General features: G+C 44.1%; 1 protein-coding gene across 2 annotated transcripts in view; it reads right to left on the reverse strand.

The window, feature by feature from the left end:
• Window positions 1–3,560: 3,560 nt before the first annotated feature.
• Window positions 3,561–25,349, reverse strand: part of LOC147893879 (primase-helicase Twinkle, chloroplastic/mitochondrial-like) — a 73,605-nt gene continuing 51,816 nt past the window's right edge. The window contains exons 14-22 of one of the 2 annotated variants that reach the window (XR_015542225.1): window positions 20,265–20,396; window positions 13,963–14,024; window positions 13,751–13,834; window positions 10,560–10,691; window positions 10,105–10,201; window positions 9,857–9,991; window positions 9,533–9,600; window positions 4,250–4,782; window positions 3,561–4,160 (exon numbers count right to left, since the gene is read on the reverse strand). Coding sequence is in view for 1 of the 2 variants with exons in the window: in XM_087385810.1 (XP_087241936.1) it covers window positions 4,746–4,782; window positions 9,533–9,600; window positions 9,857–9,991; window positions 10,105–10,201; window positions 10,560–10,691; window positions 13,751–13,834; window positions 13,963–14,024; window positions 20,265–20,396 (747 nt within the window). In the remaining variant the exon portion in view is untranslated. Of the gene's footprint in view, window positions 4,783–9,532; window positions 9,601–9,856; window positions 9,992–10,104; window positions 10,202–10,559; window positions 10,692–13,750; window positions 13,835–13,962; window positions 14,025–20,264; window positions 20,397–25,349 lie in introns of both variants that reach the window. The other variant, XM_087385810.1, reaches the window with a different exon arrangement.

Below are 25,349 nucleotides of genomic sequence, written 5' to 3' on the forward strand. Positions count from 1 at the left end.
ATTTAGTCATGCTTTTGATGAGTACAAAATTTTGAAGGGCTATCAAAGCACTGAATTGCATTGATCGCCGATGCAAAGCCGATAAGGTGACAAACATATCGCATGAATCACATTTGTAATTATGCCTAAAAAGAATGGGAAACTAAGGGTGTGTATAGATTATGGAAACTTAACAAACAACAGGGCACAGTCTGTGCCCAATAGCACTGCCCCTTTATCTGTCCACGTAATCCAAAGCCTCCGTTAGCACTTTATTCATGGATATATTCACCATGTTAAAAAATGATTTTGGGCAAGTAGTACAAGGGAGGTAGAATGGTCGAGAGAGGAGTGGGGAGAGCTTGAGAAGGGGGTAGAGTAGCATGAAGAGAAAGGGAGGTCACTTTGAGAGTGTTTGTAGGGCTATGCCCAATAGAGCCACAAAGAACGACGAGACGAAATATCTCAATGAGAAAATTTTAACTAGCATGACAAATAAAAATGGACGCAATTTTTTTGAAAGACTTGTCATCATTTTCAAACCATACAAAAACAAATTCAATTAGTAAACACTCTTTTTTGGTTGCTACAACATCCAAAGCTTCACTTGATAATGCAAATGCAACCTGAAGGCTCTAGAATATAAGAGTTGCTGTTTAAACCGCATGCCAAAGTGCTACCTATAAAGCCAAGGGAAGCCAAGGGCAGCTTACAAGTAGCAAAGGTGAATTTGGGACAAAAAGGATGGATGGAGAGGATCTTGGAGACGATGGTGGAGGTGCTTGTGAGGTGATCAAACTCGAGTCAAGTGCATGAAGGTCACCCAATAAGAGGCACACTGTGGAAAGCCAAGTGGCTGAGTATAATTGCTTGTATAGTGCCTCTTCTTTTAATTTCAAAGGGCAACAAAAATAGGAAGTTCCTAGTAGCTAGAGCGCTACCCCTGACGGGGCAATGCTAACAAGCCATAAAAGATCCTTTTTCTTTGCCATTCATAAACAATATTCTAGATGATGTGGTAGTGCACAAAATGTATTCATTCATGAGTGCATACAATGATTACAATTTAGTAGTAGTAACCAAAGAAGATAAGAAAAAGACCACTTTCATCACCAAATAAGGTTTACTTTCAAGCAAAATGATGCCACCCAAAGATTCATGATGAGCATTGATGCTATTTTTTTGGATGACTCTTCTATTTGAGTAAAACACTTGAAATTTTTGAAAAATTTGTTTCACAAATGTAGGGATTGTCGCATTTTGTTTAGTCCTTACAAATATGTCTTTTGTAAATTTTCAATATAATAAAGTCCTTACTAGGATTTCTTAATTTCTACTGCAAGTTCATCAAGAACTTTGCATAGATTGCAAAGCCACTTCACCAACTAACAAGATATGAGGCCAAGTTTGAATGGGATGAAGAAAGAGCAATAGCAATTCACATTCTCAAAGGAATGGCTATCAAGGCCCCAATCTTGAGACCAACCAAAATGGAATCTAATTTTCCAAATACATACAAATGATTCAAGCATGGCGATTGGTTCAATCCAAAAAGAATTTTGGATTTTCTAATCTTTTGTGCACACAACTTTGGAAAGGAACTACATGAGAAGCTTTGGGAATGGTGTACAATGTAGAAAACTTTAGGCAGTACTTCAGCAACAAATCCATTATGATTTTTGTAGACCATAAATTCCTATTGTGTGTCATCAATAATGAAGGTAAGGTTTTAAAAATGGATTCTTTCTCAACAAGGGTTTTCATTCAAAATAATTCATACACCTAGATCATCTCACCATTAAACATGTTGTCTATCTAGAACCAAAGGTGATTAATTGGAGGAGAGAATTCATGAAGAACTCCTAGATGCAAGTTTGTTTGCTATGGTAATGTACAAAGACAAGCACGAGAGATAATGGACAAGCACAAGGAGTTAATGCAGTATTTGTTGACAGCCACATTCCTAGAAAGCATATTGGTGAATGAAAGAGTCATGGAATCACACCATTATTGTAGGATGCGTTTGCAAGAAAGGAGGTGACCACCCTTGTAGATTCGTGGATATATGCTACCAGCAGTTGTGATCACTGAGCACATCAGAACTTCAATGCAAGGAGTTTCGCTGTTGAAGACAAAATCAATGGCAACAAGATTCAACATGACGAAAAGAAAAAGGATCATCAACTAATCAATAGATGTCCAGCATGTGCACAAGCTCGTAGAGGACCTATGGCGAAGTCACCACTAATTGAGTCAAAAAATCAACCATGAGTTTTTCCATGCAAAACCCAGCTTTCAAGCCATTGTGAACTACAATTCATGCTATCATAAAAGACATCTTCCATCTCCACATCTCAAATACCTTGACAAAGAGCAAGCATTGCCATCAAGAGCAAAGAAGTTGAAGATGGAGCCAATGAAGATGCTAACACACATGATCGATCAGCCACCATTGGAGAAAGAGTGGACCGATTAGGTAAACGAGCGGCTGATCCAGAATTGATGGAATAAAAACTGATCATATGCACAACTGTTTGACAAACAAAGAGCAAAGGAGGCTGTAGGAAGCTCTGAACCGAAGACAAAACGTTGTTCACCTTTGAAAACAAGCACTCCACACTCAAAAAATGCCAAGAACAGATCAACATAGAAGACACTCCATTACATAGGAAAGACTCCACAGAGGTCATTAACAAACCCATAAAAGTAGTGAACCCAAACTGGATGATTGGACTGACATCATCAAAATACAACGGCACTCCGAACTCCCAAAAGAGTTTAATTATAGGCCAAAGGCTACGAAAAAACATCCCCTTTCAGCTGCCTATTGGTGACAGCCTACTTAGCAGGTTGTGCTACCAACTGATCAAGGGCTAGTCGAGCCCCAATTGGACTCGACCAAGTCTATCACCAACCCCAAGATTCAAGAAAAGCAATTATTTCGGCTAGCTTTCTGAAGGCCCCATCTAAACCCTTCCTAGGTCTTGATAAGGGTCCCTGAGAATCTGTAAGCTCTTTTGAGTAGTCTGTGTTCTTCCACCTCTAGTAAGAGATCAACAAATCTGGAGATTCAGCATCCTTGTCGGTTTGACAGTCCCACATTGACTGAAAATTGCCCAAGCCTCATGCAGATTGTGATTATATAAATCACTGGAATGATACTGTCCTTAGTGAACTGTACCACGACCCTATAAACATTTGCATCTTTCTTTTTCAATCCACAAGTTTATCTACTTCAACCTTAGTCCTGGTTCTTACACAGATTGTTGTGTTCATATAACCACCATGTCCATTTGTTGTATAGGGAGTCATTGGAGAACACCTACAAGCTCAGAGAAACTAGCAGTCATTACTTTGATACTCTATAGGCCAACCCCAATCATTATAACTATAGTTGGGCTTTTTAGGCCAGATGCACTAGCCACAGCAGTCAGATAAAATGAAACCCTTGCTTGGGCAAGCCCTACGGCTTGCAATTTTGTTCAATACATCCGACCCTGAACATACCATATCAAATTATAGGGTCACACATGTGACTACTCCACATACCAAGGCCCCTGATTAATGCATGAAGACCCACTAATATTAAGAGGTGGCAATGTTTTAAAACCATCTCTTCAAAACAGAAACATCCAGGATGCAGTCTTAAAAGCTCTACTAAACCTCTTATTTTACATACTTTTAACTATAAGAATTTATCCTCTTGATTCCTATAAGATAGTTTGACAAATACAAAATATTCATTCAGCATCAGCTCATCCTGAAAAGTGCTTATGACAGATTGAATGTTGTAATAGCCGTACCCAGGAAAAACTCAAGCAAAACGCCATGAGTTGTTAAAAATATATGAAATATCCAACTATACATGGATTAGAATTTATATAAGCCCTTCTCATAGATGAATCTGCATTAAGTCTTACCGAGCAGCCACTTCAACAAAACTTTCCTGCTTCCACATCATCTTCTAGAACACCTGTCCAGACAGAATCCAATGCCATGAAACAAAAAGAATGTGGTGAATTTTAGGATCTGTATATGCATTCATGCTCATTGCACTACATATTCCTGGATATTTCTTAGATTCGAACGATATGTTGACAACTAAAAGGCTATCCTGTAAATGCATCTGTCATCAAGCTTCCAAAGCAATGCCATTGTGACAAGATACCCGAGGATTTCACCTGAAAAAATGAGATCACCTTCATAACTAATTCAATAGCTTGATGATTCTGGAATGATCAACAGAACGGATTGCACTGCTAAGTCCTACCAGAATTATAACCTGTCCTTGACCTGGTGATTTCATGACTTTCACCATAGCAGATTGCCGATTGCTTGAGAAGCCAAAATTGCACTCCACCAAAGTATTTGTTGTTTGACACATCCATGGCAAAGCATATGCGTTGTGTTATATGGTACAAAAAATTCCAACTCCTGGAAATATTGACTGTTGCTGGTGTATAGTTGATGAAGAGAGAATATTCCACGTTGGAAGTAGGGAATGCTGGGTGTGTCAAAATCTAACAAAATATGGATGATCATTCCATATACTCGCCCCAAAAAAGCTAGTGATGATCGTGCATGCAAAGATTGCTTCATACTGCTCACAGTTACACAAGGCTTTGATTGTTGCCACGTTGCATGACGGCACAGATAAATTAGCCTCCTGTTCGAATCAATGCCAACTAAATTCCATTGTCAAGCAGAAAGTGCAGCTGCGTACATCACTTATAGTGTATAGTGTTCTTGATGATGACCTATAAATGTCAGATGTCCAGATAGTCCTTATATTGTCCAGTCACCCTGCAATCGATCAATATTATGTCACATAATCTCTCATGAAGTTCATAACCTGACATCATTTAAACAATTACTACCTAGCCCGCTACTTATAAGAAATTGACAATGCAGCATCTATCGAAAGAGAGAAAGTGTGCATATGCAGATGGCCATTGTGCCATGGACCCCAAAAATACTACATAAGCATTTCCTTCGACCGGGCAGGCTAGTTGACAGACTGCACCCGTGTATATGTGCATGCGCATTGACATGTCTGTGCCTGTGCATGTACACACGTGGACCATGTGTGCATGTTTGCATAGAAGTGTACTTGTGAATATGTGGGGCAAGCAAGGCAATCATAGACTTTAGTTTATGAGACCAATTTTTTTAATTTTTTTTGGGAGGGGGGGAAGAGACTTCTATTAAGTATGAATGAAACTCCAAGAGTGTGGCCATATCTTCATCGCAACAATTCGCTCATGTGGACTGTCAGGAGGAACTTCGAAGGTCTTGCTTTATTATGCAAGATGGTGGTTAGATTGGAATGATAGCATAAGATGGATCTTTACATCAACCCATTTCATAGTTCCTTCCTCTCCTCTTATGGTTGCTATCTTGAAAGCTTGGGCAGCTTCAGGATCACTCTTCCGAGACTCCTCCCTTCTTCTCGGGAAGAGATTGATAGGCAGCCCATCATGTGCAATGATCGTATACTTGATGAGCATGGCAAGCCACTAGGTACCTTTCATTATATGTAGTGGTCTTCATGGGAGAGAGGTACTACTTCTATAGGTTCTTGGAGGGTCTTTAGATGCCTTTCGGATGATCATAGATTCCAATTAATAAGGCCCCTTAGAGGGAGTGCAAGGAGCATCCAACATATTGATGCAGCCATACCCTTGGATTGGGTTCTTCCGAGGGACAGGTTTCATTCTAGTGACACATGGCTAGGAGACTTTTCGAGATCAGGGGTCCCCCTTGAGGGACTAGGGGATGAGACAGGGATGCCTTGGTCTTTGATGTACACTCAGGGGCAAGTTCTCTAGATCGACGGATGATATTCTTTTGCATATTGCATTTCAGCATGTCAAGGGTCTTAGGCATGTGGAGCAATGTTTTTTGAATTCAAGATGGTACTTGGACCCTACCCAGGTCACATTCCATTGGGATCATGTAGAGTTTGGCTTTTATGGAGGTGTGTCCATAAAGTACTTGCAATGGGACATGGGGAGACAGAATGGTTCGATGCAGGGCATTGGTAGAAGAGCCTCCCCTTCTTTCAATACATGCTTAGCAATACTAGGAGGTTTCAGATCAGCCTAGAAGCCGACTAGAGCTCCTCATTGGGAAAGTTTTCAGATTTATTTGGAAGAGGCTCTGGAAATCCCTCCTCTCTGTACATGGAGGGATTGTAGTGAACTACTAGAGGTCGAGGTTTGGGACAGAATCTGCTTGTCCTCATTGCCTTTCTGTTGATGAGTCTATTCATTATTGCCCATGGGACTGTGGACAGATGAGGATTACAAGGGTCGCCTAACTTTTGAGCTGGATTATAGGGGTTTCCTCCTTATAAAAATCAGCCCACAGCCAGGTACTCATCAAGGGAGAAATGGGGAAGAGATTTCAGATTTCTAGATCAGTCCGTCAGAAATGCTCTCTTCCCCCTTTTATTTACTTGTGGCTGAAGCAAATTTTTAAGATCTCACGCGTATATGGTTGCGATGAGACTTCCTCTCAGACAGGATGGGGAGCTGTTGGATAGTGAGCTAGCTGATTATGCAGCTGTTTTTTGGATGCCAACCCACAGAACCTCACATCCTTTAGCAGCCTTGGATTTTAGATCAGCGATGAGGACACCCCAACTTGGGAGGACTGATTTGTGTATTTGGGAATCCAAAATGTGCAAGGGTACTTTCCAAAGAACTCCAATCTACTTTGTCATTTGCCTTTTCAAAATCCAAGAGTGGAATGACAAGACGCTGGCCACTCTGCATAGCCCAGTTTAAAGCTTCCCAGAAGGAAAAACAAAAAAGCTTCTGCCATGCACGAAGCCAGTTTGTGTATCGTGAATAAGATCAAGAAGAATAAGCTGCCAATGAAGACTTATTGCTTTGGCAAAAATCTTGCAAAATATCCCCAACAAAGTTACGGGTCTCCATTGAAAAATGAAAATTTTGCAACCTCCCTTTCGGATAAGATGAATGAGACCCACTGTAAGTGAGTCCGGCATCATACCAAAGTCCCACAGGCCCTGCAGGGCTGCAGTAACATGGTCCCCAATCATGTCCCAGAAAGCAATAAAAGGGAGGTGCCAGCCCATTTGAGCCCCGTCATCCATCGTTATGGAGGGCAAGAAGTGCAGTCCTGAATTCTGCATTGGTGAAAGGCATCAAGGAAATCTGCCATATGGGGCATCATCTCTAACCCATGAATCAAAATTTGCCGAGAGAAGGGAGGCATAAAAGTCTGTAGCAATACACATGATGGCATCAGGATCTGTTTGTAAAATCTGCACACGAGACCTTGCTACAGCAAGGTGCTCCTGAATCCAAGCATTTGAAGGCCTTTTATGCTCTTCCCTCTGAAGGGCTGCTAATTACCGATGGAGACCTCTCTCCTACCTGAGAATCTCATGTATCCTGGTGTTAGCAATAGTATGATAAAAATCATATGAAGGCCTTTTCTGCTCTTCCCTCTTAAGGGCTGCTAATTACCGATGGAGACCCCTCTTCTGCCTGAGAATCTCATGACTCCTGGTGTTAGCAATAGAATCTCATGTCTCCTGGTGTTAACATCAGCGAGGACTGCTGCAACATATGAAGGGGAAGACACTCCTCTGGGCAAATGAGAAACCCATATCTGCCAAACATCCTCTCCAAAACCCTCCTCTGCATACACTGGTGACTACACTTGGAATCCTGATACATGCAGAGCGCCGCCTATATTGAGGCTCAAAAATCATAAGAACCACCGGAACGTGATCCGAGTGGTGCAATGTATACTGAACCTCCTCTATCAAACGCCCAATCATTAACATAGAATCTATCTCTTCATGGCATGGATGGATGGGCATCTGCACCCTTCTATAGGACAAGAAAAATGGAGTAAGAGTAGCAAAGTGTGAACGGCATCATCTGTCCAAGCATCTTTGCCACTGTACTAAAAAAGAAAGGCATCTAGGCTGCTCTCTCCAGAGAATAAATGCCATCTTCTCGCCCTTGCTTTTTGTTTGAAGGCAACTCCACCATGTTAAAGTCACCTCCAATAATCCATGACTTTGTAGTGGGGGCCCAAGAGAGAAGTGCCTTCTAGAAAAGGACACAATCCCCTTTGTTGTTACGGGCATAAAGGTTGAGAAGACTAACCTTATGCCCACTAACCAATACAATAAATCAATGGGCTTTGGAGGGCATAATGACACCGTGTCTGACCACATGGGAAGAAAGGAACCTGATATGAAAATACATGTTTCCCCCCTTGTGCCCAAAGCAGGAGACCAAAAAGCATGACCTGACAGTAATTTACCAGACTTTGAACCCCCCCCCCCCCCCTTCCCACACCCGATGCCCCCCCCCCACACACACACCTGGATGAAGTTGATTGTGGGTCAACTGCATACAATGGTGATGAGGTACATCGCCAAGGTCCTGAATGTTCCCAACTAACGATCCTCATCGGTGGGAGGAAGTAGGGTGTAACATCTTACGCGACCTCGTGGCACAAACAAATCCCTTTGGCGTAGTGGGCCTCCTAGCATATGCATGAGCAAGAGTAGGGTAGTCCTTAGGGGAGAGAGCCCCAGGAGATGACCTGTCGACAAGGAAGCCATCAAATGTAGAGGGAGCAAAATCCTCCTTACCATAATCCACCAAGGTAGAGAAAGAGTTTTTGTAAAAGATGCCTAGCGCCTGAGTGCATAAAATCCCTGCATTCAGACAAGGTGATGAGGCAAAAGTCACCCTCTTCCCTTGTTCCATGGAGGGAGTCTGGAAAGCTGAGGAAGAGGGGGTCTACTTTGAAGAAGAGGATCTAGGATCTCAAGGAAGATTGCTGGAGAAGCATTACCGATCTTGACCAAGATTGGATCCCGTATAACCGTGGACGTGAACTAGGACTGCTCTGGTGAGGGACCGAACCTTGAAGAAGATCAACAAGAGAAGCACCACTAGTCCTATCCATGATTGGATCCAGTACAATGCTAGCCGTGACTTGAGAAGGATCCGGAGCAACACTATTTCCAACAAAATTAGGGATGCCAGAAGGTACACTAGGGGAGGGGTTCGAGGTGCATGAGGGCACCTGATCAATATATGGTGAGGAAGTCACTCTCACTCTAATGGGAACCCAGTGTGGGCCAGCAGTAGTGTAGCTGGTGCCAAGCGAGGAGGCTGTGCCAAAGGTACACTCTGTCGGATGTGAGGAGTCGTGCCAAAGGTACACTCTGTCGGATGTGAGGAGTCGTACCGAAACCTTTCTTCTGTCTTTTCTTCTTCTTTGGGCAGTCTTTGGCAAAATGCCCAAAGATCGTGCAAATCTGGTTGACACGTATGATCACGTTCGATGTGTACCGTTCGATATTAGTGCGGTACTAAATGAACTAAAAAATCTTAGGTGTACGTCCGATGGTACGTTCGATACCCAAAAAAAAAAAAAAAAGAGGGATATTTTAGAGTTTTAGAGTGAGTTGAAACACATGCAAAATAAGAGACAATGATAAATAGAAACTCCCAAGCCTGGATCGTGAAATAAGAACTGAAAAGAAAGAAGATACCTGTCGTAGGTCAGGAAAGCATCACCAATCGTCCCTGCAATCTTGTTTCGCACTTTTCTCACAAGGATCTTTCCAGAAACAGAAAACATCATGTTAGTGGTCCCTTGGCAATCACAAGCCTGCAAGATGCACAAAAAGCGTGCACACAGGCATGCGCACAACAAACACACACATACACACACATTATTATTTTTTGTGTAAAAGAGATATTTCATTCAACACCCACGCATGCACGCACACACATGCGTGCACGTGCACACATACTTCTTAACAACTGGATGATTTTAACATGCCAAATTTGGAGAGCCAGATTACACAGCAAACCTGCACTTGATCAACTGGACCTTTATCAGGGTCTCTATTGCGATGCACAACAAGCCCAACATCACACTTGTTCATAAAATGTGCACTGCCACTGATATCATAAAGGCTTGGAGGTTCCCCTTTCCATGCTTGAAGCTACAAAAACAAATGAAACTTAATTTGGAAACAGCAGCTGTAATACAATCCTATTGACAGTCACCCATGTGTATTAAAGCAAGCAATGATAGGACTCAGAATGTTTTTTGCACCTGCTTTGGATGAGCAACAAACCACACATGACAGTCATGATGTTGAGCAAAACGTTTAATCTTGGTCAACAACTGGCTTACATACTCAGTCTCTGTCCTGGAATATGTGTGCACCATTCACATAAGAATCCCACAAGACACGAGGAATCCATCCCTCAGAAAACAATATCCTTATTTCAAAACCAAGATGCATTCAAAGTTTCTAAAATAGGGACTCTAAAGCAAAAAGTAAGACCTACATAATGCACCTGGTAACATCAAACATTTCCAAAGACACAGGATGTAGTGGCATCCTATTACTTCCTTGAAAGTACATGTGATAGATAACTTACTCTAGACCAGCATCACTTGTGTCTCTTGAAATAGAACCCATGAAACACAAAATAGTAGAATGCAAGCATCAAGGCTACTCTAAGATATGATATTCAACTTAAAAAAGTTATGGTGGCACTTACATGTTCCATGGACGCTGATGGTCAAGTTCATTGTAAGGGTCAATTACTAAGCCACGTATTCCATATCTCATCACTGCAGATTTGGCAACGTCCAAAACCCATTGCATTGAAGGAAGTTCATCATTCTCACACCTGCAGAGAACACATGAACATGCAGATTTTATGCAGATCTCCAAAACCTACCATTAGAAGCAAATACCTTGAACACACAACTTATGATGAATTTCTATGACATAACACTCCAAACCTAACAATTAAGTCCCTCTTCTAAAAATACTTGAATTTTCTCTACCAAAGGCCAGACCATGAGCTACCAAAATTGGCTTAGAAAGAAAGAAAGAAAGAAATTTTATTAGAGTCTTCGGAAGACCAACGGGTCTATGAGATTGAAAGAAAACCTAATACAAATCACAGAAAGGATGGAGCTACTGAAACGAGCATCATCACCCGTGCTGAACCCTAAGTTTGATCATACATAATCAAATACATCTGGATGTAACAATGGAAAGAAAAGAAAAGGACTGGAGCGGAGCGGAATCCTCCGTATGTCATGTCGCCCTGGCTAGTGCATAGCCGGTGATGGGACGTTGGCACCCGTCAAGGGGTGCCATGCGTCTCGGTCTCCTGGACGAGGCTCGACACAAGACCAAAGCCACCGTGACTCCCGTGGGACATATCCCAGGTCTAAACAATGACGGGAGGTCCCCCAGAGTGATCTGTGTCCCCCCTCGATGTCTCGTGTTTCATGCTGCGGTCGTCGGGTCGGGGTCTCTGTCATGTCTGCGGCTAGAGACTGGACGATCAATGTCACTCGATGGGAAGAACTCTGTGATCCTGCTCTGAGAGGTGTCTGATGATGTGGCCAAGCCTCGTCACCTGAGTAAGTACTCTCTGTGTCGGACCCCCTCGTGAATGGAGGCCGCGAGGCATCTCTGATCTGGGTAGGCAAGGAATCTAGAAAGGAGCCCGGAGCCGTCTCTAAAGAGGCAGTGGTAGCGACCTCGGATCTCGTAGTACACTGGGCACCTGAAAATAAAATGCTCCTCCGACTCAACCTCCTGACAGTTGCACAATATGCATAAGCGATGCTCCCTAGGAATCCCCTCTGCTCTGCCGCTCTCTATGCGGAGGCGGTGTGATGATACCCGAAACCGTCCGATGGAGATCCGTAGTGAGTGAGGCATATGAAGCTCAGTGTACCCCGGTTGTGTGATGAATCCCTCCTCCGAAATACGAAGACAGTAATCTCTGTAGAAACTCAACTTCACTGGGAGCTCCCTCGGCTCCAACCAGGTCCTGAAGGTGTGTAGTTGCAGGAGATCCTCTCGAATGACCTGGTTGGTGTGTGGCCCAATCAGGATGGTGGGTGGGAGTACCGGAGGGGCATCTAAACTGTACTGAAAAGGAGGTATCCTATCGATGTGGAACCTTAGTCTCACAAACCATCTGTGAGTCCGTCCATACCAGCATCGCTCGTCTCCCTCTACTGCCAACCTCATGGAGGAATCGAGAGCCAACCATGGCAACCTCTGTCTCCCTGATGTGCAGTCGCCATATGATCTAACCCGGTGTAGATATGTGATGGTCTGAAAGGCTGCATCTAGTTGGAGTGGAGAAGCACCAAACTCGGCATAAATGATGTGATGTGGTACAGACGGTTTCCCCCGGATCATCCGTGAGAGCATGAGGATCTACAGGCGCTCCACCCGTGTCCACTCTATCTCTGACATGTCAGGCCCCCAACAAGGGCTGCCATACATACCGGCTGGTCAGGACCAAGGACTCGAAGAGAAGAGCCTTGGTCGGAGGGTCCTGGAAGTGGGAGTGAAAGCATTGTCTCTCTAGCCGAGCGAGTGAGGCGTATCCCCTGCTCAGTCTAGCCTGCATTGCTGGTCTCATCGTGAAGATCGGGCCAGAGAAGATGACCCCTAAGTAAGTGTATGAGGATACGATCTCAACTGGTGACCCACCGAAAGTAAAAGTAACCTGCTTCCGTTGCATGTTTGCTCGAGAGGTGTTAGAGAGCCTGCTCTAAGGTGCAAGAAGACAAAAAAGAGCAAGGTCTCCTCAAGGAGATGCTCCTGCAGCATTGACCTATCTTTAACATGAACCCCTAGAGACAGAGGAGATAGAGCCAAGGGTCAACCCAAGTTATAGGTCAAAGTTTCGTATTGATTAGGAGAAAGTAGCTCAAACCTACTAGTAGTACAAGAAACTCCCAAGCCTAATCAGCTCCATAAGAACTGTTTCAACCAAGTTAAAGTGTGAACCTGGAAGATAACAAAAAATCCCTTGGGAGGAAAGACTATGTACAACATATAACAACAGGTAGTAGAGCAAGAACATAATTCTCTTAGAAAGTGTCTCATACAACAAACAAGTTTGGATGTTCCATCCCCTCAGATGAGCGATCCAGAGCTCTGTCTGCAAGGCGATAGAAGCATGGCAAGTGGTACCTAGTTCGGGAGGTCCTTCACTTTAGCAGTAAACACTAAATAAGCAGGGGCTGGTAGGGAAAGATGATAGCAATCCTCGTTTTCTATTTGTTTGAAAAAGGTATTTAAGTAATTACTCGTGTGCTACATGTACAACTAGGATAGGGCACCTTTTGAGAGATTCTTAGTGTGGGACCTACAGTTTTGGTTGTGCACTCAGGGCATGACCCAATAGTGTGAGAACATATTTCTCCTCGAATGTCTACAAAGTTTGTATCATCTCAAATGAGTGCTCTAGAGCTATCTATGCAAAGGGACAAAAGCATGGTAGGTGATACACATTTTTTCGAGGTCCTTTGCTTTGATAAACACTAGATTAGCGCTAGGTACAGGGCTTATAGGGAAAGAGGATAGCAATCATCACTTGTATATTTATTTGGGAAAGGTATTTTCTTCTACCCTTAAGTAATGACTCAGTGTGGTCCATATATAAGTTGTATAGGGCACCCTTGAACGATTCTGTAGAGAGGAACCTACGGCATTGTGTAGTTGTGCTTTTAACTTCCACACAGCACTCAAGCATCCCTTTAAAATAATGCAAAGGAAAGGGATCTCTGGAGGCTTCAAGTTGTAACTTTGATTCTTTGTATTCTTTGTGCAGGATTAAAAAGCCAAACCAAAATCCAACATAAAAGTTTTGCTTCTACTTTTCCAAGCAGTCCCAAAATCAATTTGATTAGTGTCTAAGAAAACTACCTTATGAGATAAAATGTTTTGTTCAACCATAGTTTGCCAGCCTGGAGGTCTTCCTCAGTCATCCTTGGGACCGAACCTGAGTACCTGGTAGATTAATCCCTTGAAAGAATAAGAACTCTGATAGTTTTTCTTGGCAATTCTGTCCCTCTATTAAACAAATTTCCAAGCAGAAGCACTGTCAACCTTTACAAATTCTGGTAAGAAGTGCACACCGAGCATCAAAGAATGGTTTTCCTATATGTTTCTCAAGCAGCTTCCTTCCATGGTCTCGCACCTGCACTGAGATAACCTTGCACAATGAGTTGATTTCCTAATCACTGCATCATTGGCTGCAAACAAGGTAACAACTCAAAAAACTGAAATCACTCTAAAGAAGCATTTTTAAACAATCAATCAATAAAACCTGCTGATATGCGCCTATACATATTACAGCCAGGAAACAGCAGAGAATCTGAAATGCTGATGAGAGAGAGAATCACTTATTGATGAGAAATTGCCCTTGTTAAGTTTCATCTTCCAATATAGAATTCATAAATACAATTATTTAATGTGAAATGTATCAATATGAACTCTCCCATACCATTATATTAACTGAAATAGCATTAACTGGGATACAATTTCATTTTCCAAATCATTGGCTTTTAATACCGTCGGAAATACATTAACCTGTCTACCCATCTAGTTGTAAACATATCTGCATAGTACCTACTTTTTGAACCAGAAGCTTATCAGCCAGATAGATCATAGAAAGCACCACTCTGGGAGACCTCCCGTCATTGTTTAGACCCGGGATACGTCCCAAGGGAGTCACAGTGATTCTGGCCTTGCGTCGAGCCTCCTCCAAGAGACCGAGACGCATGGGATCCCTTGATAGATGCCAGCACCCCATCACCGACTATGCACCAGCCAGGGCGACATGACATACGGAGGATTACGTTCCGCTCCAGTCTTTTTTCTTTTCACTGTCATACCCAGATGTATTTGATTATGTATGATCAGACTTAGGATTCAGCATGGTGATGATGCTCCTTTTAGTAGCTCCACCCTTACTCGGATTTGTATTAGGTTTTCTTTCAGTCTCATAGACCCATCGGTCTTCCGAAGACTCTAATAAAATTTATTTATTTCTTTCTTTCTTTCTCTCTCTCTCACATACACACACACACACACACACACACATATTTTTTTTAAAGTTAAATCTTATATTTCTGTGTGGGAAACCTCAAAAAGAGGTAAAAACCCACCAAATAAGTACAAGAAAAAATTTAAAAGTAAAGCCTCACAGCAAAAGTCATGAGACAGCCAAGTAAAAAGTTACATATCAAGCTGGAGGAGGATCAAACACAACATCCTCCAGCTTCAAATTATTGCTCTGTAAAAACTGATGCAATGATGAAACCACACCATCAATAAAAACCAGCTGTTTTTTGCCCTTGTGATTCTTTTTTATATAGGCTAGTACTCGAAATTTCTGAATCACAGGGTCAAAAACCTGTTGTAACATGGGATGAAAAGATTCCAATAAAAAAGGCACTTCTGCATCCTGAACAAAAGAAAACTCTGGCACAGGCATCAAAGGCAAAGGAGCTAGATCAACATCTGTATCCTCCGACGAAAGAGCTGCATCTGATAAAGCAGGACTCAACATTTCAGCTTCACTTCGAGGATCAACCTGAGAAAGAGCATGTACAGCATCCTGTATGATCCCCTCTGCAAGGGGCACATCCATATCTAGAGGAGAAGGAGGCTGATGATGCTCAACGGGAGTCGGATCCTGAACTTCTTCAGCAAGAGAAAGATTAACTTGTGATTTTCCTACCTTCCTCCAGTAATGCTTTGGAGCAGTAAAAGAAGGCTTATCCAGAAACCGGAGGAGAAGGAAGAGTAAACTTTACTGTTAAAGAAGGAGTAGGAGGAGTGGTTATGAAAGCCAAAGGACAAGCACATGCAAAATGACCAACCTGCCAGCACCGATAGCATGCTGTAGGAAAAGAGACGAAATGCAGCTTGATGCGCATCGAATGAGCAAATCCCAAATCAAGATCCAGTGTAGAGGGCACAGGCTGCATCATATCCCATAAAATACAAAGGCGAACATCCCGAGTAGCCTGCAAAAACTCCTGTCTCGGAACATGTAGAGGCCTCCCCAAAAAAGCTGCAAGAGTAGGAAGATGTTGAAGAAGAGACAGAGGCAACGCTTTGAGGGTAATCCAAACCGGATAGTGAGTCAGAAGAGAGGCAGACGGATCAAATAGTGGATCCCAAGGCATCACATAAGCAAAGAAACCAGCCGCATGAATACCAGCACGACTGACAAGTCGCTCCACTACATCAGTCGAAGAGCAGTGGGCATAATAAAAACCTTTGCCCAGAAAGACAAAGGAGGAAAGGCAATCCTGACCCACTGCAACTTCAGCCCAACGATGAAGTTGAGCTGCAGATAAAACCCTGCCCATAAAGTAGAGACATACCCCAAATTGTTGAGCCTGTCGAAGACCGGAAACCAGAAGGGCAGAGTCCAAAGGACAAACCAACAAAGAACCCGAGGAAGGAATATCAGTAATAGAGGCAACATACATCTGGTGAAGAAGATCCAACTGGAGAGGAGAGGAAGGAGCATCCGCAACATCAAGCTTCGCCAATTTGACAAAATGCGAGGGAACCAAACCACCACGCTTCCTCCGAAAGAAGACACGTGCAGGAGGAGCAGAGGCAGAAGGAGGGGCTGAAGCAGAGAAGACAAAAGAGTCATTTGTCAGAGCAGCTGAAGAAAAGGAAGAAGAACCATTATGGACAGAGATGGAACAGGGACGGGCAACGGAGCAGGGTGTACAAAGATGCCTGGTGCAGGCTGTACGGACGGAGGAGGCTGTATGGACAGCTTGGAGGTAGCCGATTGTACGGATGGGGAAATCAGAGACTGTACGGCAGGCTGTTCAGATAGCCTGGAGAAAGGCGACTGTACGGACGAATTAAATACAAGCTGTACGGACGAACCAGAACAAGGTAAAGGTACGGACAAAAGGGAAGGAGGCTGTACGGATGAACCAGGACAGGGCAAAGGTACGGACGAAAGGGTGGCAGGCTGTACGGACAGCAACAACGAGGGCAATTGTATGGACTGGTGACTGAAGATGGGCTGCACAGGAGGGTGGGGTACGGATGGAAGTACATAGCTGACAGGGAAGGTCGAAGGGGGAGAGGGACTCGCCATCTCCTCACTCTCTCTCTCTCTCTCTCTCTCTCTCTCTCACACACACACACACACACACACTTTTTTTTAATGAAATCGAGTTGTCATTTATTACAAGAAACAATCCCGAAGAAAGGGACAATCAGCTAGAAGCATCAGAAGATGTCATTATATAACAAGAAGGCAGGATAATCAAGATCCGAGCATGTAGACATTTGTCTCATAGATGTTTGGAAGAACTAATACTTGTCAAGAGAAGGATCACCAAAGACTCAATGATTGCGGTCTTCCCAAGTGCCCAATAACAAACCCAATAAAATAGAAGATCAAATCCCTGCTACACAGGTTGAAAGCCAAACAGCCAGAAATTACTGCCAAAAGATGCACTAGGGAAACGAGCTTGTAGCCGCTGTTGTAGTAAAGCAAGAAATCATGAGACCTTGGGCAGTGCCAAAACAGATGAGGCATAGACTCCCATGTACACAAACATCGTCGACAAGTGGCAGGAGCAGTAGGGAAGAACCCCAAGCATAACCCGCAATAAAAAGAACTTCTATTGAAGAGGAAGTTTTGGAATCTCAAATGTGCTGCAATCTTGCCCGCCACCATCAAGAGGAGCACACCATAGACCAGATGCAATTAGCATGAAGAGAAACCCAAGGGGGAGGCAGCAAAATCTGATACAAAGATGCAACCGTGCTATCAGCTAATGGTAATGCACGGCAAGCACAATCATCTGATTTTGAAAAACCCAATCTTTGAGGCGATCAAGAATCTCAAGACGAGGTACTAGTTGAAATCACAGAGCATCTGCAATAATAAATGCCATAAAGGCCAATAATGCTGTCCCAAAGCATACTGTCTGACAGCTGCAGGACGAGAAAACCATACCAGCTACGCAAGAGCGTCCCTGCCATTCCATTTAAGATGGAAAGAGTATGTGCTTCGAATCAGCAATCAAACGAGAGACAAATGGGCATCCCTTGACTCTGCTTTCAATGTGACCCAAAAGAAAATCCCGATGAGAGGGCTGCCAATTACCAAAAGCTTGAGACTCCAAGACACAAACGCACACACGCGCGTACACATGCACTCTCAATATGCTTTGATGCTTTTGATGAATGAGATGGTTGGACTTCAAGATATACTAGCGTGGAGTACTCTAGGGATGGACAAAAAATGCTCTTCATGGTGCAAACTAACAGCAAGAAAATTCACCTATGGGACTGACAATGAAGAAGATAAAGTGGAGTCCTACGACTTTAAAGATGGAAAGGAAGAGGAAGGGAACACGGTAGACACAAAATTTGTCAAAAAAGTAGAGGATAAAGAACACAAACCACATCAAATATTAACAATTGAAAAGAACCCATAAGGCGACTGAAGACATGCAATCTCTTCTAGGACAACAATGGTCTTGGAGACTGCATGGAAAGTTAGACATTCTATGGGATGACCTCTTCAAACTTTGGAAAAGAGTTTAGAAGTTGTAGCCAATTAATCTATCCGCGGAATCAGCCTCCAATCGACATTGACAAATGCCATTGACCAAGGATGGGTCCATTCAACCACTAGATACTTACAGATCAACCTTTTACATGCAATACACATAGCTGGGCCAACTCCAGACATCACCTCATAGATTTCACATTGAGACTAGACAAGACATCGAGGCCCCACGACATCATCACGAATTGAGACTATTCACACTGAGCAACATGCAAGAGGTAGAGATAGATATGCCCCCAACACTATGAGATCTGTAGGAGATACCACTCTCAGATATGCATCCAGTCATTGGCTACCCGAACCAGAGATGTGCCGCTCTAAGTGTCTCAGAGATCACGTGATTCAGACGCACACTCATACGACAGGCACTCGACAGGGGCACAAGTAACAAACGGATTACAAACTACTACTTCACAGGAACATACACTAAGTAGCCACCGCAGCACAAGCAATCTTGAGCCTGAACACCATGCATGCCAAAACCACACGAGGAAAGATATAGGGCTAGCGAGAAACCGCCCTATCTGAGATACCCTCCTTGCAGCCTCACAACATGAAGACGCCTCATGCCGCCCATAGGTCAGCAAGCCAGGGGGCCACACAGTCAAAAAATTTCAACATGCTTCAAAGACTTAGGTAAAGGTGGGACCCTAGCCAGGCTTGTCAATAGCTCGCTTTTCACCTAAGAAATTGATTGAATTTATTTATTAGACATACGTTCATCCGCTTTCCACCTACCTATTCTCAAGGCCCTTAATCTCAACAAATTATTCCATGCAAAGTAATGGAGGAATTAGGTGAGAGGGTATGCACACAAGATACTAATTTTTTGAAGCCAGGGGTTTCTAATTGTGCTTTTTTAAACCCATCTTGTGAGCACTTGTTTAGGAGTAAGTAGTGAGATAATGCCAATGAGCATTCACGCTTTCATGGTTTTTTGAGTGACTAGGCTCAACTTGCTTGTTATGTAGATGCTAAAAGCTCTCTCTCTCTCTCTCTCTCTCTCTCTCTCTCTCTCTTTGTAAAACACAAAACAACCCAAAAGAGCCTTTTTGGAGAGAAACTACAAGCAACAGTGACACATGACACGCCAAGAAGACGGGATGGCTGAAAAAGAGAGAGAGACTCAGAAAGAGAGAGAGAGAGAGAGACTACAAAACAGAGATGGAGGAGCATGTCAAACCCTAATGACAGAGTTGACGAGACAACAGTGCACCATTGGGTGAGGCCACCCTGAAAGAAGAGCATACTACTGTAGTAAAACAGTAATTTTTACTTTCCACCACGGTGGTTAGAAGAGTAGTTTTCCTGAACCTTTTACTTCACATTGAGCAGCCTAGTTCACAACTTGCTATATTGTTTGCCTTCATATCTGGTATGTGCCAAAGTCTGGTTAGAAAAAGTCTCTCACTCAAGTCATATGCACATTCTGCAGCAATGAGCCATTTCTACATTCACGCATCAGTGCCAACATATAGGAGGGACTAGCTGCTATGGCATCTCACCCACATCATTAGCACCCAATGGTGGCTGTAAACCATAGTGTATAAACATATGCTCACACATACACGTATCCACAGGTTTTGTATTCACCTTGAAATGCAAATCACACATATTCTTCTACATGACTTGAACAGGGAAAGAAAGAAAGTAGAAAGTTTATTAGAGTCTTTGGAAGACCGATGGATCTATGAGACTGTGAGAAAGACAGACAGGTGGGCAACTCCGAAGTATGCATGTCTTGCAAACCTACACATTCCCTGTAAAGTGTACATTCAGAAGAGACTACTTCATGTATAGAAAAATATTTACCTGATTCTCCATTGAGCATAGAGCAAACTTCCAACCCTTAGCATGGTTCAAGTTACATAACATTGCATCTATCCATTCACTCTTCCCAGAGTTCGGCACTCCAGTCACCAATGTAAGTTCTCCTAGCACAACCTGTAAGATTTGTAATCCAATCACCCATCAAGCCATAATAGTGGTACAAACAGGAGAAGCTAACCCACATCTATACAGATCAAATGTTACGTATCATCGAATCCATCCCCTCCCCCACAAAAGAGGAAAGCATTCATTTTCTTTCTTCTATCTAGGCCTTTCCTTTTATTGTAGAGGAGAGGGATGCATAAAGGGGTGTAAGAGGAGAAGGGCAAAAGGAAGGAAGGGAGGTGGGGAAGGGAAAGGGCCAGTTTTGGCTTTCCAGATTCTTTGAAGTTTAACACTTTATAAACATTATACATCGACCATGCAAGCCAAAATGAGGACTAGCGTAGTGTAATGAGTGGTGCTCACAATTTCCTTGCAGATTACACACAGATTCGATAGCTAACGACATAGAACCAACCCCTTCCCTTGAAGATCAATATCTATAAACCCTGTAAGGAGTAGAATCAGCTTCAATCTTCTCCAATCCAGATACCATTTATTACCAAAACCCACTTTTAGTGGACAGCTTATTTACATAATCTCTCTTCCCTTGATAACACATATATACAAAATAAATTTACTTTGCAGGGGGCCTGCATCTGCCTTCTTTAGACCATTACAAGCATCCCATAGTCCATCAGGAACTAGAATGTGGCACCTCAAGGACACAAGGACAACACAGACAATAAAGGGACGAGAATGACACGTTGATTAAAATGCTAGATGCAAAAACCCGCTCTACATACATCGTGATAACTCAAGCATGAATATTTCATCTACTGTCTATGATCCAGGAAACCCCTTTAAAACAATGATGGTAAACTAAAAAGTAATGAACCCACTTCAAAGTCAATCCTTAAAATTTTCCATTGTACTTTTGCATCATGGTATAAAAATAACTAGCCATAGAGATGCAATGACAGTTAACGAACAGTCAATCTAAAAAGACAAAATAATCATGAGTAGGTGAGTAGAGTTTCAACTGACAAATCAACATACAAATCTCAAAACTTAAAAGTAAGATTGTACAAAAAAGAGCTCACAGTGCAAGATTTTCATGGCCCTTTACATAAATGGCTGATATCCACTCAAGTTTTCACTACCAAAGTAAGCTGATTTCAGGAGTCAACTGACAAGAGTGCATCAGTCTTCCAAAAAAATTTTGGGAGCTCACATGAAAAGTGGTAACAGTCTTTGCACTTAATGCCTAACATAATAAAGGTATCGGGGTGGCTAATGGGAGTTATCAATGTGATTATTTCACTCGTCGTTAGGCTAGAGATTACCCTTGGAGACACCAACAGGGCCAGCCACATATGGATTTTTACAAAATGACCAAATTTTAGTCACGGCCTATGTAATGCTGGAACTGCCTGAAAGTGGCACTCCTTGGACGATTTCCCTTTGCTCTAGAGCACATAGCTGACTTTTGGAAAGTCTTGGATCTTCATGGTAGCACATTGAGTTCGGATGTAAACGTTTAGAGGTATCCTAACACAGTGTGGACGTGTAGCCAGCAGACCCTGTGTGCAAGCCAAGACGGAGAGCTTATACTTCATTTGAAAACAAATACATACACACTTACAAACAGAGAATGGTACAGAAACAATGAATTGTTTTTTTCCCCAAAGAAAAGAACTTCATATATTTTCTGATAGAGAAGGTTCCACTTGGCACTCAAAGGACAGTCAGGTTCTAGGCAAAGGGGGGCTCCACGTGGCAAAGAGAGAGAGAGGAGAGAGAGGAAGGGAGGTTTTTAAAAGGTGGGTTCCTAGCCAATCGTAGATGGGTCAAGGTACTCGTTTCTATTAATGCTGGAAAAAAACCCCATCCCTGAGGCACATATTAAAATACTGGCTGAAAGGAAACCAGATGTTTCCAGAGAACCCAGCTCATTGCCTAGGGAATCTCCAAAACAAGGGCTAACAACCAGGGAGGAGGGCTATACAACCTGCAAATCCCTCGCAGCTGTGAAAATATAAAATATGCCTGCAGGCCAAGCCTTGCAAAAACGCTCCCCCCTATCAGGAGTCAATCTAGATCCTGACGTCCCGCGCTCCCAAGTAGCACCTAAGGTGTAGATAATATCCTGCCAAATGGCTACCATAATGAGGAATGGACTCAAGAATTCCGCCAATGCAGCAATGGCATTGTCCATCCACTCACATCTGCTCCAACCATAGGCCAATGGGGAGACCTCCATGGGCACCCAGCCAGAAGAAGTAAGAGACCTTACCTGGCCGCCGACTAAAACACTACCACGACCAAAATCTAGACCTGACCTCTTGGGGCACTTGCTCCTCAACCCAGTGTGTCTCTCAACGTCGTCCAATATGTATTCATGTAAGAGAAAAAGGCCACCTCCTCCACACGATCTGAATGGCCAACTCTAGACGGCCAAAACCACTCTCCTAAATCCCACTAAACCTCACGAAGGGGCCTGCTCTCCCAAAGGCATAGGCGCCACACCTATGTGCATCCTGATCCGAAATGTGAGGAGGGTCTATGGACCACTCCTTGCACAAATGGCTCACAACCCTGATCATCTGCCAATGAACCAAATCCAGGCTCCCGTCCATCTCAAGCTCCCTTTCTAAAGGAGCCCTCCCAACCCCACTCTGAGAAACATGCTCAGTCTCTATGCCTAAACATAATCCTCAAGGGTACCCCGGTCTTGGAAAATTGCCCGGCCCACTAACTAGCTGCCTAAATGTGGATACTTGCCTACGACGAGTCAAGGATGGCTGCATCAATCTCCCTCATCCGCACGCCCGCCCCTCGAAGATGAGAAATGGCACCTAGTTGTGCCTCTGCCTCTGCAAGGAGCATACTTAAGGAGCTAGCTAGGCCAATGTCTTACTGTGCCCAACCTACGTGAGTCTACTGCCCGAGCATAAGGCTGTCCTGATCCAAAATCTTCGAATACCAGGGCCATTGTCTTATTGTGCCCAACCTACGTGAGTCTACTACCCAAGCATAAGAATGTCCTGATCCCGAACCTCAAGATGCCAGGTAAGAGGCTAATGCGCTAACTCCTTACACCATGGGCGAGCTCCAGATAAGTCCTACTGCTAGTCTCTGCCAGACCCTATACAGACTCCGCATCAATGGGGAGCCCTTTCTTATAAGAGGGGCCCCAGAGAAGATCCATCAATGAGACTATTGCCACTGTCCACTGGTATGTGGGGTATTTTGGAGAAGCCCTCGCTGAAGAAGGAGCTTCCAAGGCTCTGCGACTAGGGTGAGACCTTGCATGCTCTGCATCTTCGGGTCAATGATGCCCTAACCTCTTAGTGCCTAGGGCATGACCACTATCTGTCAAGCAGCTCTGGCTCTGGTATTTCTCGATCCTGGCCATAGGAAGTTGTGCACCAAGTGCTTGAAATGCCCCATGCATCCTCTATGAAAGCACTAGCAGGAAGCTGTGTGCCAAGCCATGGAAAGGAGGACATGGTTGGCCACCAAGGCCATGCCTACTAGGGAGAGTTTGGTCGAGCTCCAATAGAGAAGCTCACGCCGCACGCACACTCTAAAACCGAGGCAATCTGCTACGTTGTTGAAATGTCCATCCCCACCTAGCAAATCAAGTATCTCGCCGTCTGCCCCCTCGAGATCCAATAAAGTCTCAAATCTCTCGGACCTCCTCTGTTGCTGTAAGAAAGCCGACGACTTGGTCCGATTGATCCTAGCCCTAGAGGCCTAACAAAATGTATACAAGGCTCCCCTGACTGACTCCAGGCTCGTTGTTGAACTCTCCACATAAAGGCCGTGTCATCTGCAAACTCTACATCCAATAACTCCTCCTGTCAAATCAGGAGCCTCATCCCAATGAGACCCACGGTGGGGGAGTGACCCAAGGCCTCCGCTACGAAGAGGAAAAGGAAGGGAACAAGAGGGCAGTCAAATGAGAGCGAGAAAAGGCCTTGCCCATGTGGTCATCAATAAGCATCTGACTGGAATTCTCTGCATACAGAGCTGAGGCCCCTCTAATCCATCTTGCCAGGAAGCCTAAACCCTGCACATTGCCCTCCAAGAAGAACCCCCAAAATCCAAGAGAAGGATAGCGAGAGTCCTCTCTGGCCCACCCCACGGATTGAGGCTCCGTGCGGGATTAAGGCCCCACCTATAAGGCAACAGGAGGAGGGTCAATAGTGAGAACAACTACCTCCGGTTGAATGGATGGAGGGGGGCTGCACCGAAGAAGACCCAGCCTTGCCCTTGCCAACAGGCTCAAGCTCCGTTGAGGCCCCACCTGTGAGACGGCAGGAGGCGGACAAGTAGTGAACAACTGCCTCTGGAGAAACGGACGGGGGGGAGATGGGGGGTATATACGCAAGAGGCCATCGACTATGCGAGAAAAGACTCGGCCTTGCCCTTGTCACCGGGCGAGGCTGCGGCCCCACATGTGAGGCAGCGGGAGGAGGACGAGTAGTGAGAAAACCTGCCTCCTAAAAAACCAACTGGGGGAGAGGAGCGAGCTCAAACTGGGGGGGTAGAAGAGGCCATCGACTGTGCAAGAGAACACTTAGCCTCGCCCTTGCCCACTAGCTAAGGCTCTAGGCGAGACTGAGGCCCCATCTATAATGCGGCAGGAGTAGTAGTAGGAACAATTGCCTCCGGCAGAACGGACTTTTGGAGGGGGGGGGGCGCGGGCTCAGTCGAGAGCTCTCTAGCGCTAAGCTGGCCTATAACCAAGGCCTATAACCAAATCCCGAATCTAGCTCCTTGAGGGCGTGAGTCCAACTATTCGACCCACTACTACTTTGTAATGGAGTGATTGAACTGCAATCTGAATCTCTTGCTTGTCTATTGGGGAAAGAAGGACCCTAACGGCATGGAGAGCCAAGGGTGCTGCCATGAGAGCCCTTCTTGCCACACCAAGGGTCACCACCAAGGTACAATCCCAAAAGAAAATGGCACAAGCGCTGCACTACCAACAGAGAAAAGTAAAAGAGTGAAAAGAGG

This window comes from Dipteris shenzhenensis, chromosome 15, assembly GCF_047967505.1.
Source record: "Dipteris shenzhenensis isolate YYH24624 ecotype China chromosome 15, Dip_SZ_1.0, whole genome shotgun sequence".
Taxonomy (NCBI): domain Eukaryota; kingdom Viridiplantae; phylum Streptophyta; class Polypodiopsida; order Gleicheniales; family Dipteridaceae; genus Dipteris; species Dipteris shenzhenensis.